Source organism: Chinchilla lanigera, unplaced genomic scaffold (assembly GCF_000276665.1).
Source record: "Chinchilla lanigera isolate Chin_1 unplaced genomic scaffold, ChiLan1.0 scaffold00021, whole genome shotgun sequence".
Lineage (NCBI taxonomy): Eukaryota > Metazoa > Chordata > Mammalia > Rodentia > Chinchillidae > Chinchilla > Chinchilla lanigera.
In genome coordinates, this window is record NW_004955422.1 from 25,983,909 (window position 1) to 25,997,577 (window position 13,669).

Below are 13,669 nucleotides of genomic sequence, written 5' to 3' on the forward strand. Positions count from 1 at the left end.
CATCAGCCTGCCGGTATAATAAAGTTGGTTGCCTTTCAATCTCCTGGTGCAGAGCATTTTCCACTTGGTTTGGTACCAGGTTCCATAACATCACCAGTTGCTTGACTGGACAGTTAGACAATAAGACAACACCCTCTGTGAGTTGGGTGCTCTGTCCTTGCTCCTGACCCTGCCTCAGAGGGCAGATTTCTTCCCAGTCCCAGTCCCTTCCCAGCCAGGAAGGCTCTAATTGACCACTAGCTTCACACTTTTTGAGAGAGATAAGCTCTTTTCACCGCTGTTCAGCACTTGGCCAATAAATGATGGTTGGTTACAGCTCTCACAAGACCAGGCCCTTTCCTCCTTAAAAATGGATCCTTAATATTATTCAAACCTGAGGGCTGGGGATATAGCTCAGTGGCGTAAGCTCCTGCCTATTAAGTGCATGGTCCTGAGTTCGATTTCCAATACCAAAAAAAACCCCCCAAAACAAAAAAAACCCAACCAAATCTGAGAATTTAGCTGCTGCATCATGTGACAAGCAATTAAGCACTAAGGTTCTGGACAGGAATCAGGAAAAGGAAGATGGCAGAAAGAACCCTGGACTTGGCCAGGCACACTCACCTGGGTTTGAACTCTGGGTTTAACCTTGTGTCCTTTAGCAAACTGCTTCCCCTCTCTGGGCCTCTCATTCCTCAGCTAAAAAATAGGGGTAAAACTCCGTATCTGCTAGGCTTCTTATATGCAAAATAGAAGGTGGAATTGATGGAGAAAGAGAGGAGGAGAGGTTTCTGAGCTCAAGAATGACAATATTTCCAGGTCCCTAGCAGATTACCACTGGGAAGACTGGAGTGGGTAAGAAGAGCGTGATTTTCTTTTTTAATTCTATAGATTTTGGTGAGAGAGAATAGGGAGGGTGGGTAAGATCAAAGTACATTATATGCATCTATGAAAATATGAAACCCATTGTTTTGTACAATTAACATACACTAATAACTATAATAATAAAAAGAATGTAAGTGAAAACTATGTGCTTTTTGTCTCACGCACCCCCACCTGCAACAGGCAAAAGCGCACACACAGTTTCCAGCTTCCGATTCGATTGTAGAACTGTAGCATTCTTGCAGCCTGGCGGGAGGGATTTATCTGTAAGAGGCCCACTGTGACAAGGTGCGGTTCCCAAGGAGTTCAGCAGGGGGAGCCACTGGGAGCTTGCTCTGAACAATCGCTGCTCCTGCGGAGATTTAAGACCCGAACCAGGTGGTTGGAGTGAGCATGACCAGAGGTGGCTGTGCTCTTGCCAGCGCCCTCTGGGCTTCCCTGGGTGAGAACAGCCCAGGCACCACAGATTAAAAGCAGCACAGAGGGAAGGTTAGGCTGGGCCTAACTTCCAGCCAGCTGCTGCCTATAGGCTGTTCACTCCTCCTTTGCTGTGGGAAGAGCAATGGATTCAGGCAGGTGCTTGGCTTCAGTCCTAGCTCTGTACGCGACCTCGTGCCAGTTGCTTAATTTGTCTGAGACTCAATTTTCCCACTTATGAAATGGGGGCAATATTAACATTGCAATTAAAAAAAACAGCTATGATTTTTGGAGCACCTACTATATACTAGTCATGGAAAAATAGGTGCTTTGCATATGAAAATACATTCAGTTCTTATAACTGTTTAGTGAAACATGTATTTGTAATCTAATTTTTGTGTAAAGGAACAGTTTCATGCCAGGCAGAGTGATACACACCTCCAGCACTCTGGGAGGCTGAGGAAAGAGGATAGCAAGTCTGAGTCCAGTCTGGGCAATTTAGTAACTTAGGGAGATCTTGTCTCAAAATTTTAAAATTTTAAAAAAGCTGGGAATGCAGCTGTAGCTCGTGATGGAGGCCCTGGATTTCATCCCCAGTACCACAAAAATACAAAAATAAGACTCAGAGAAGTTATTTTTTAAAGTGTAAATAATAGCTGGCATTTATGTGGTACTTATTGTGCATGAGGCACTGTTGTTTGTTTGGTGGGACTGGGTCTTTGCTGTGTGGCCCAGGCTGACCTTGCACTGGAGACCCTCCTGCTTCTGTTTCCCTCCCTACCTGCTGCTGAGACTGCAGATGCGCACCGCCACATCCTGCATGCGCCACCTTTCTAAGAACTTTATTTACAACCACCCTAGGAAGTAGGTTGTTTTTAGGTATGTTATTATTGAGCTGAGGCAAAAGAGATTCAATGATTTAGTTGAGATTACTCCGTTAGTGAACTGGGGAGCCAGAATTTGAAGGTAGGTAGTTCAGCTCTTAGTCATTATGTTATGAGTTGTAAATTGGAAAACATGGGAAATGTTTAAATCTTTAAAATTTATTACAGTAAAGAACATTTTGTCATTAACTTCCCCTCAAAATATCCCCCCCGCTTCTCTCAGCACACTAATCTCATCCTTCTTGCCTCTTTCTGAAGTAGATTCAGAAGTTCTCTTTAGCTGTGCTGTCATGGCTGCCTCAAAGTCCTGAACTTATTCCTTTTCATGATCATTTTGACTTTGGGGAAGAGCCAGAAGTTGCGTGGTTCGATATCCAGAAGGTGGGTGGGAACACACTATAATATTTTGGAGGTTTTTTGTTTGTTTATTTGTTTGTTTATTGCAGTTGTTTTTAGCTTTTGTTTCTTTTTGTTCTTTGGAGACAGGGTTTCACTATGCAGTTCAGGCTGGCCTTGAACTCATATATAGCCCAGGATGACCTCAAACTCATAGCAATCTTCCTGCCTCAGCCTGCCAAGTACTGGGATTATAGGTGTGTATGTTTCACACCATAGTGTTTTTATAAATCTGACTTTCTGTTGGTTGGCACTCAGTGGCAGTACTCACTATGTTTTTAAAAATCATACCTTATAAAGACACTCACGAAAGAGGAATTCCACAACTGCTTCAGAAAGTGATAAGAACAGGCTAGGCATAGTGGCACAAGCATGTAATCTCAGCCTTCAGGAAGCTGAGGCAGGAAGATCATAGCAAGTTTGAGGCCAGCTTGGACTATGTAGTGAGACCCTGTCTCAGAAAAGAAAACAAACAGCTAGGCGTGGTGGTGCATGACTGTAATCCCAGCACTAGGGAGGCTGAGGCAGGAGGATCCTTGTGAGTTCAAGGCCAGCCTGGGCTATAAAGTGAGCTCAAGGCCAGCCTGAACTGCATAGTGAGACCCTGTCTCAAAAAAAAGTGACAAGAGTGATGGGACAAGTGTGTTCAAAGCACGGGGGAATCATCTGAGGGGACAGAATGACAATATGTGTTTTACTGTGGTAAAATTTTTTAAATTTAAACATTCACCGTACATTTTGATCACTCTTTGTACTGTTGTACTTAAAATCCTCCACTGTATTTCCCACTGCACTAAAAATAAAATCCACTTCACTTTCATGTCTCGTAAGGCCACACATGATGCACTTTCAGCGTGACCTGAACTCATCTCCCACCTTTTGCCTCTTGGCTCCCTCTGCTTTGGCCACTCCAACTTCTGGTTGCTCAGGTACACCCTGCACACTCCTCAGGGCCTTTTTGTTTGCTATCACCTCCCCCGGAACAATCATTCTGCAGACCTTCCTGTGGCTTCTGTCCGCACCACATCCTGGTCTCTCCTCAAACATCATCCCCCAGTGGGGCCTTCCTAAAATAAACACCTCTTCCACCTTGCTTAATTTTTTTCTACGCAGCACTTAGAATTCTTTGAAATTATGCATTTATCTCTCTCTGCCACCAGAATGTGCCAGGGATTTTGATGTCTTGCCCATTGCTATTTAGCCAGTGCTCATTTGCTGAATGATTAAGTAAATAAATGAATGAATATCCAAGTCACTCAACTGGTAAGTGGCAGCACTGGGACAAAAACCATATTGTCTCATCCCGGAGTCTGTGCTCTTAGCTTCTGTGCTGTGCTGCGTTGACTCATGGAGAGGTCTCAGAAGATTCGGACAGCATAATGAATGTGAGAGCGCTTTGAAAATTGCTAAGTGCTTGCAAAAGCAAGGCATTATTATTCTTCGTTAGTTCACTGTTTTCTCATCTAGTAATGCTCTGGCTTGCTGACTTTATAAGGATGTTTTGTGGGGTGCCGATGAGATAATGAATGGGAAATCTTTATGAAAGCTGAAGGTTCACTATGATGGACGGGACTGTAAAGATTATTTCCATGCCAGCGGCAGCTCCCCAAGGCGCCCATCCTCTGCCTTCAGTTTGACATTAATATTGCTGACAGGAGGAGGGAGGGAGAGGGACCCAGGGGACCCGGGGACTGTGTCCCAGTAATTAAACATGTCGGGACTGAAGCTCTGCCAGCGCCAGCATCTGGTTGCAATTACCAGAGGGGACCAAAGTGATTAGTCACCTTTATAGTGAGAGCCAGGCAGGAACGTTGGGCTCCTCCCTGGAGGGGGTCTGATACCTAAACTCAGAGTCCCTTTCCCTGCCCCTAACCCCTTCCTGGGAGTTCCCTGGTCCTCAGACAGTCCTGCCTGCCTGAGAATCCTCTGTGTCCCCCGAAGTCCCAGCCCATGGGATGAGACCTTGGCTGAAAGACCAGAGAACCCTAACATCCCCTGCCAATCTGTCACTTCTTACGTTTCTAGAAGCTAGAGTAGGATTCTTGGTATAAAATGTGTTGAAGTAAAAATTAGCCTTCCACAAGTAATTAAACCTCTCTGAACTTCAACTTCTTTATGTGTAAAATGAGGATACCAAGAATACCTTCATCACGGGGTTGTTGTGAAGAGGAATAGATAAGAATATGGCCAGTGACAGCAAATAATAAATAAGTACTTTGTGAGAGTTGCTGTTTTTGTTGTTGTTTTGAGACAGGGTCTCACTATGTAGTCCAGGCTGGTTTTGAACTATGTAGTCCAGGCTGGCCTCAAATTTGCAGTAATCCTCCTGCCTCACCTTCTGAGTGCTGGGATTATAAATATGTACCACCATGTGTGGCTAGTAAAGTAATTTTTTAAAAGGCAGTGGAACTGAGTGTGGTAGCACATGCCTGTAATCCCAGCACTTGGGAGGCTGAGACAGGAGGAGATTGCCACAAGTTTGGGACCAGCCTGGGCTACATAGTGAGCTCAAGGCCAGTCTGAACTACATAGTGAGACCCTGTCTCAAAAAAAAAAAAAAAAAAAAAAAAAAAAGGAGGCAATGGAAATAATCTCAGCCAGTCAGGAGTCCGAGGCAGGAAGATTGCAAATTCAAGGCCAGCTTGCCAAACTTAGCAGGACCTTGTCTCAAAATAAAATTTAAAAGACCTGCAGATATAGCTCAGTGATAGAGCACTTCCTTAGCTTTTATGAGGACCTCTGTCCAGTTCCCAGTAACACATGCACACAAACACACACACACACACAGCAATGGAAGACAAAGGCCACTGGTTGTCTTAGAAAAAGTGCTCAAAAATAGTAGCTATTATTAGTATTTGTCAGGTTCTGAGCTAATGATGTTTTATTATTATTATTATTATTTTTCTGTCTTTTTGAAACAGGATGTCGCTATGCAGTTCAGGCCGGCCTTGAGCTCACTTTGTAGCCCAGACTTGTCTCGAACTTGCAACGATCCTTCTGCCTCAGCCTCTCAAGTGTTGGGATTACAGGTGTGCACCATCACGCCTGGCTATTATTAATTTCATTGATTCGCCACAAAAAACTGTTTGAGGTAAGTAGTGTGGTGCTCCATGGCCCGAGTTTTAGAGAAGTTGGGAGGGTTCCTAAGGTCACACAATGTGTAAACAGCAAAACCGAGATTCAAAACCAGGGCTGTCTCTAAAGCCGTTGATCTTTATCAAACCACACAGAGGGATGTCTTGGTTACTTGACTCAGTCAACCCCTCATATATTCACTAGATAGCAGGCCAGCAGTATAGCTCAGCAGCACAGCGCCTGCCTGGCAAGAGCAAGGCCTGAGTTTGATTCCTGGTACCAAAAAAGAGAAAGTACATTCACTAGAGAGAGAGAGCACCGAATCCTAACCACTAGACCACCAGGGAGCACCAGTAATTTCACTAGATGGAGCTTATACAATGCCTAGTTTGTGGCAAGACAGAATCTCTCCCTTTGAGGAACTCTAAGTACGGCAGAGAAAGCGTGATGTGTCAGAAGGTTGGCCTTTAGCTTTTGTATACAAAGGCCAGTTAAAGATTCATTCATTCATACAACACATGCTGAGAATCTGCTATGTGTCAGGCCCTGTGCCTGTGCCAAGTGCTGCGAATAATTGAAAGTTAAATATGGTAGAGTCTAGTTACAGCCTAATGGGGAAACATATATATGTACATAGATTATGACAAGTGTAAGGAATTAGTTACTATAAAAATATGAAAAAAGTACCCAGGGTGGGAGAAACTGTGTTGGAGATGCGGGAGGGGGCGGCAAATGGAGCAACCTTGAGCTTCCAGAATGGAAAAGAGCAAAGAATGTGTGATGACGGTTTGGAAGGTGCTTTTTCTGGGGGATAAGGGAATGGAGGAGATGGCACATGAGCCGGCACTTGGGGTCAAGTTTCAAGTAGAGGGAGGGTTGGAAGAAAGAGATTCTGGAGGCCTAGAAGCCATTTACAGGGACTGATAGGAAGTCCAGCGGGAAGGGACAGGGAGAGGGACAGTGACAGAGATGGGATAGAGAGGAGGGGGGAATGCAGAGAGGATTGGGGGTCAAAAGGGAAGCCAAGTGTGGTGACCTGGGAGTTAGTAATAGATTTAGCCCTTCCTTCAAGTACCCTCCAAAGAGAACCTGGTGGTGCATAGGTCACTTGAGCCTGATGGTTTTGGTTTTGGTACTGGGGATTGAATCTAGAAAGCACTGAACTACATTCCTAGCCTGTTTCACTTTATTTTATTTATTTAAAGTCAGGGTCGCAAGTTGCTCAGGCTAGCTTTGACTTTGTCATCCTCCTGCCTCAGCCTCCCAAGTAGCTGGAATTATAGGGATGCATGATCATGCCCAAGCACATTGGTTATCTGACATGCAGAAGCAGAGCTCCCCTGTCTTTTCTGACCTGGAGCACCATACAAAACTTGGAGTGGCCGAGTCATGTTGCTGGGCTTTAAGTTCAGTGGCCCTGAGTTTGTCACAAAGGAATGAATGGCAACCCTGCTTGGATCCCCAGCACTGAGGGTTTTTTCCTTTGGTTTGTTTGTTGTGGTGCTAGAGCTCAAACCCAGGGCTTTGCACACGCTGAGCAAATGCTCTTCCGCTGGACCATGTCCCCACCCCCAGTGGTGAATTCCGTACTCTCCATTTGTCAGACACTCACTGGCATCTTCCACTCTGTGCCTGGCTATGTCAAGAAACCAACCTTAGCATATGAACAGGATTTGTTAGGTTGTCTCAGAGGATCTCAGATTAAGAAGGAGGGCTGGGAATGTAGCTCAGTGGTAGTGAGTTTGCCTAGTATGTGTGAGGCCCTGGGTTCATATCCAGCACTGGAAAAAGAAAAAGAAAAAGATTCAAAAGAACCTTATCTGATGACTGCTTTTCTGCTTTTCCCACTACTGCTCTTCTTAAAATGTGCAAGTGTTGTAGGCCAGTGTGTCAAAGGAAGTCATTGTCTCCAGCAGAGAATCGGGGAGCTTCCTGGAGGTGGTAGCTTTCCAACTGAAAGTCTCAGGATGAGGAGAACTTTCTCCAGTCATGGGAGTGACAGGAGGCTAATCTTCCAAGTGAAGGGAGAAGCTTCCCCTCAAAACTTTGTGGTAAGTTGCCCAGGGGAGAATAGGGTGAAGGGCCCCAAAGGGAAAAGGGCTTCAGTGCTTCAACAAAGCACTTGAAATCTTTGAGTCCAGCTGGAGTTCAGACTTCTGAACTACCAAAGCATTCTGTTGGAAATCGCTTTTCCAGCCTCCTGCAGGGGCCGCTGCTGCCCCAGGCTGGGACTGCTGCCCCTGGATTCGGCCAGTCTGAGAAAACTGAGGACGTCTTTGATGGGTTAGTGGCAGTGCACTCCAGGGTAGCAGTGCCCCCAAGCCTGAAGGAATCATCTGAGCTCAGCCAATGGCATTTGGGAGGGGGAGGGGTGTAGTGGGCACTGATATTCTTTCTGTCTCTGGGTCACCACAAGTTTATTAAAATAAAAGAAACTGTGGGTAAACGCTGCCATCTGTGCTGCCTCCCCAACACACACACACACACACACACACACACACACACACACACACACCAATCAGGTCCCAGACTAGATGCAGGGACTGAAACTGCTTTAAAAACACTCCAAAGACTTCGCTGAAAACCCACACTCCCTGTGCTTCTGCAGCTTCAGATCTCTGAGCTCACTCCTCAGCGTGGCTCTGCAGGATGGTGGGGTGGGCCACGCAGCAAGGTGGAGGTGAAGACCCCTGAGTCTGCTCCAGGGATTGGGAGGCCCCCTAAGCCTCAAGTCCCGCTGCGGGGCTCAGTGCCAAGAGCCCCCGTGAGCTGTGGCCTCCAAAGGGCAGCGGTGATTTTTTTCACATAAATATATCGCACTTAAATGAATTTAGACAGCATGACATCAGAGAGTAATTAAATTGGTTTGGGTTGGAATTCCGTTTCCAATTCCTGAGTTCAGGTTTGTAAAAGATTTTTCTGAGCACCTGCAGGCCGTGTGTGTGTGTGTGTGTGTGTGTGTGTGTGTGTGTGTGTGTGAAGTATTTTCACTGGAAAGGATTCAAAACTAGGGGGAAAAAAAACTGGAGCACACAGGCAGCATTACGCCATTCTTCCTTCTTGGAAAAATCTCTCAGCCTTATACAAGCCTCCTTCAAGCTCTCAGTCAGTTGTGCGGGAGAAAGGGGGCGGTCGGCTTTCTCCTTTCAAGAACGAGTTATTTTCAGCTGCTGACTGGAGACGGTGCACGTCTGGATACAGGAGCATTTCCACTATGGGACTGGATACAGACACACGCCCGGCGGACTGCAAGAGTCTCAGATTGAGGAGAAAGCCCTTCCTGCTGCTGCCACTGCTTCTGAAGATCCATTCCTTTCATGGTTTTTCCTGCCAAGCCAGAGGCACCTTCGCTGCTGCCACTGTTCTCTCTGGTGTCATTCAGCGGCTGGCCAGAGGATGAGACTCCCCAAACTCCTCACTTTCTTGCTTTGGCACCTGGCTTGGCTGGATCTGCAATTCATCTGCACTGTGTTGGGTGCCCCTGACTTGGGCCAGAGACCCCCGGGGGCCAGGCCAGGACTGGCCAAAGCGGAGGCCAAAGAGAGGCCCCCCCTGGCCCGGAACATCTTTAGGCCAGGTGGTCACAGCTACGGTGGGGGGGCCGCCAATGCCAGGGCAAAGGGAGGCGCCGGGCAGACACAGGTCAAGAAAGATGAACCCAAAAAGCTGCCCCCTAGATCTGGTGGCCCTGAACCCAAGCAAGGATCCCCTCCTCAGATCAGGCAGGCTGCATCACGGACTGTAACCCCAAAAGGACAGCTTCCTGGGGGCAAGGCACCCTCAAAAGCAGGATCTGTCCCCAGCTCCTTTCTGCTGAAGAAGTCCAGGGAGCCTGGGCCCCCTCAAGAGTCCAAGGAGCCGTTCCGCCCACCCCCCATCACACCCCACGAGTACATGCTCTCGCTGTACAGGACGCTGTCCGATGCTGACAGAAAGGGAAGCAACAGCAGCGTGAAGTTGGAGGCTGGCCTGGCCAACACCATCACCAGCTTTATTGACAAAGGGCAAGGTGAGGGGGTAGGGTGGCAGGGAGGGACATGTGCATGCACTGAGGGGCTTCCAGAGCTCTGAGGCTGACACACAAGCCAGGGACAGTGTGTGCATCTGGCCAGGGGTGGGGGACTGGAACTTATCTCACACAGACAGGTCCAGGCTGCTGGCATGCCAGTCCTAGGGGACACCTAGGGTTCACCAAGTCCAATTCTTGCAAGGTGCAGACGGGGGCACTAAAGCCCAGAAAGGAGATAAGACGTGCCAGTTGGTGGCAAAATTGAAGACTATGTTTCAAAACTCTTGATTACTGGGCCATGCTCTGTACCTATGTGGGTTGGCCAAACTTTCCAAGCTCCAGGGTTTTCTCAGTAAAGAGAGAAATGGATCTTTAGGTTACCATGGATCTGCAACTTTGCCCCCAAATTAGGGGGGCAGGGAAGCATAATAGGTGAAGATAGGAAAGGGGGCATCTTGGAGCGGTGAAAGGAGGCAGACTTAGAGTCTAACAGTGCGAAAGCCCCTTCTCACCTTGGAGTCTCAGATTTCACCATCAGTATACATACACAGGGGCTGGTCTGGGTGCTTTTGAGAGCCTTTCAAACGTGAAAACTTTGTGTCCTATTTTAAACACAGATCATTTTCATCATTAACCTGGGAGAATACCTGTTCTCCTCACTTCTCCCTCTGCCCACCTTGGGCTGCTTTTCCTCTGGATTTGCTGTGGGACCTCAATTTCTCCATAGTGTGAAGGGAGATAGGCCACTGGTAGCCTGGGTTGCTTGAGGCTCCTTTGCTCTGGTTCTGATCTTGGGACTTTAGCTGGCAGGGTGGGGGAGGGGCAGAGTGGGAGAGGCTCCTCATTAGAGCTGGTCTGTAGAGGGAATGACACAGGATGGAGGGGGAGGCACAGAGGCAGCAGGTCTGGCTGAGGTGGGGGAGGTAGTCTGGCTGCCTGCCCAGCCAGGGAAAGCTGTGACCCCTTGGGGGCTCATAAAATAAGTCTTTGTGCCCCCCAGCACTAAGGGAGCTGGGGAAGGGGGAGATGGAGAGTTTAAATGCCTAATTAGTTACCTTCTAGAGCAATATATGAGTGTTACCCAATAGCAAATTGGTATTTAGAAAACAGGGATTTCTGCTTCACAGATACTACTGTCTCTCACCTCTTCTCACTCCTTCTTCTGTATATTCATGGAATCATACACACATATACATGCACTCTTCAAATATTCACACAAGACCAAATATACATACATGTAACATGTCACTCATATGCATCTTACTTGCATATTCACAGATGAACTCAATCACACACACACATAAAGACTGTCACACACTCACACACCTAGCAGGAAAAAAATATGCGTATATATACCTATATATAGTAAATATATATATATTTACTATAAATATATATATATTTACTATAAATATATATGTATATATATGAGTATATATACATATATATGAGTATATATACATATATATACATACATACATATATATTTATGATAAAATTATTAGACTAGGAAGCCAGGGAAATTGGGTTGTAGACCAGCTTTGCCATTAGCTTGCTGTGTGAACTAACTTAAATCACTCCTCATCTCTGTGCCTCATCTAAAACAAAAACACTATCTCTTTTAAGGTACAGTGGAAGCAGCTCAGGATGGGCTATAAACACTTGAGGCTAGAATTCCAACTTTATTTTGTCCTAGCTAGGTGACTTTGAGCAATTCACCTAGCTTCTTTGAACTTTATGTCCCTCCTCTGGTAAAAGGGTGACTTTAATACACATTCCATCTCTCTCACAATGAGCTATCATGTTAGATCACAGATGGAGAGAGAGACAAGAGGGATAGAGGGCAGTTATAAGGCTGATGGCTCTAATACACATAGATCATTGTCACAAACACCCAGAGTCACTCAAGTCATCCACAGCCACATCTACAGATAAACATCCCTACTTGGTCCGCTACGTAGGAAGCTTCCTCATTCTGAAAAAGGCACTTAGTGGCTTGGAGTGTTGGCCTCTGTAACAGTAGGGAAGAGGTCAAAGAAAGCTCTCTTGAGGGGGAGAGAGCTGGGGCCCTCCCCTGAGGCCTGGAGGTGGCTGGCTCTGCTGGTGAGGTTGCAAAAATTGACTTCTGACTGTTCTCTCTAGATGATCGAGGCCCTGTGGTCAGGAAGCAGAGGTACGTGTTTGACATTAGTGCCCTGGAGAAGGATGGGCTGCTGGGGGCTGAGCTGCGGATCTTGCGGAAGAAGCCCTCAGACACAGCCAAGCCAGTAGCCCCCAGCGGTGGGCGGGCTGCCCAGCTGAAGCTGTCCAGCTGCCCCAGCGGCCGGCAGCCGGCAGCCTTGCTGGATGTGCGCTCTGTGCCAGGCCTGGATGGCTCTGGCTGGGAGGTGTTTGACATCTGGAAGCTCTTCCGAAACTTTAAGAATTCAGCCCAGCTGTGCCTGGAGCTGGAGGCCTGGGAACGCGGCCGGGCTGTGGACCTCCGTGGCCTGGGCTTTGACCGGGCTGCCCGGCAGGTCCACGAGAAGGCCCTGTTCCTGGTTTTTGGGCGCACCAAGAAACGGGACCTATTCTTTAATGAGATTAAGGCCCGCTCTGGCCAGGACGATAAGACTGTATATGAGTATTTGTTTAGCCAGCGGCGGAAACGTCGAGCCCCACTGGCCACTCGCCAGGGCAAGCGACCCAGCAAGAACCTCAAGGCCCGCTGTAGTCGGAAGGCGCTGCATGTCAACTTCAAGGACATGGGCTGGGATGACTGGATCATCGCACCCCTTGAGTATGAGGCCTTCCACTGTGAAGGGCTGTGTGAATTTCCCTTGCGCTCTCACCTCGAGCCCACAAACCACGCGGTCATCCAGACCCTGATGAACTCTATGGACCCTGAGTCCACGCCACCCACCTGCTGCGTGCCCACACGGCTGAGTCCCATCAGCATCCTCTTCATTGACTCTGCCAACAACGTGGTGTACAAGCAGTACGAGGACATGGTCGTGGAGTCTTGTGGCTGCAGGTAGCAGTGCTGGCTGTCTGTCTTCTGGGGTGGTACATTCTGAGAGTTCCTCTTCACACTCTTGGAATCCCAGCAGGCTTGGGAAGCTGCCAGAAGTATCCACACAGCCTGCACGAAGGGAGTTCCGCCAGCCTTGCCCACTCTGAGTGTAACTTGGGCTAAAGGTCTCCTTTATTCCACAAGTCTACCTGAGGATTTCTGCTCTTCTGCTGCTCTGACTGGCAGGGACGACCTCAAGGGACAGACTCTGAATGAGACTGAGACCCAGAAGACAGTGCTTTCCAATGAGACTCAGTCTGCCGTCTCCCCTTACCTGAGGCTCCTTGGCCTCTGGACTCTCCTGGGGGTCAGGTGCTATTCTAAGCATCTCCAGGGCCACTTCTTCTTTGAGTCACCTTTGTGCCTGGTGATTTTCTGCCCTTGAGGCAGATGAGATGCTGATTGTGCTGGGGTGGGAGAGACAGGGAGAGGGCTTGGGCAGAGATGAGATGTATGAGGCCATTAAACTGTTAGATTAAAATGTACATTAATGACATAAAAAGCAAAACCGTTCCTAAAACTGTGGCAGACTTCTTCATTCCAGGAGACCCACGACCCCTCCAAGAATCCCTAACCCACAGAGGGAAGGTGGGTTGCCTCACGTATATGGTGGAGCCCCACCCCCACTCCTGGGAACTGAAGCGGAAGAGGCAGAGTACAGCTGGGCAGGGCTGGTGCTCACCTCTAACCTCCTTCCTGTTCCTTCCAAAAGCCCATAGGTCCCAAACTTTTTTTCTGCTCTGCTGGGGCCTGGCAACAGAGTTAGATTTTTATATTCCTTACTCAAGTTTGTCTCCAAAATGGATCCCAAAGTGAGAAGGATATTAGGGGTTTTGTTTCTCTTAAAATCATCCCCACTTCATTCACCAACATCTGTCCTAATCCCCCTGCCCTCCATATGGAATTAACTAGGTACCATTTAAAGGGCCTTCTACTTCTCCACTGCAAAATACGGGCTGCCAGGGGTCTCCTCTT

General features: G+C 47.7%; 1 protein-coding gene and 1 long non-coding RNA gene across 2 annotated transcripts; one reads left to right on the forward strand and one right to left on the reverse strand.

Annotated features, from left to right (window-relative positions):
* Positions 1-8,172: 8,172 nt before the first annotated feature.
* Positions 8,173-13,214, forward strand: Gdf5 (growth differentiation factor 5). The gene is made up of 2 exons (XM_005384796.1): positions 8,173-9,642; positions 11,785-13,214. The coding sequence occupies exons 1-2, from the start codon at positions 9,030-9,032 to the stop codon at positions 12,657-12,659; spliced, it is 1,488 nt and encodes a 495-aa protein (XP_005384853.1). The 5' UTR covers positions 8,173-9,029; the 3' UTR covers positions 12,660-13,214.
* LOC106148504 lies at positions 11,305-12,631 on the reverse strand. The gene is made up of 2 exons (XR_001234029.1): positions 12,545-12,631; positions 11,305-11,796 (listed from the first exon to the last, which is right to left on the reverse strand). It is a non-coding gene; the product is annotated as an uncharacterized LOC106148504 (long non-coding RNA).
* Positions 13,215-13,669: the final 455 nt, after the last annotated feature.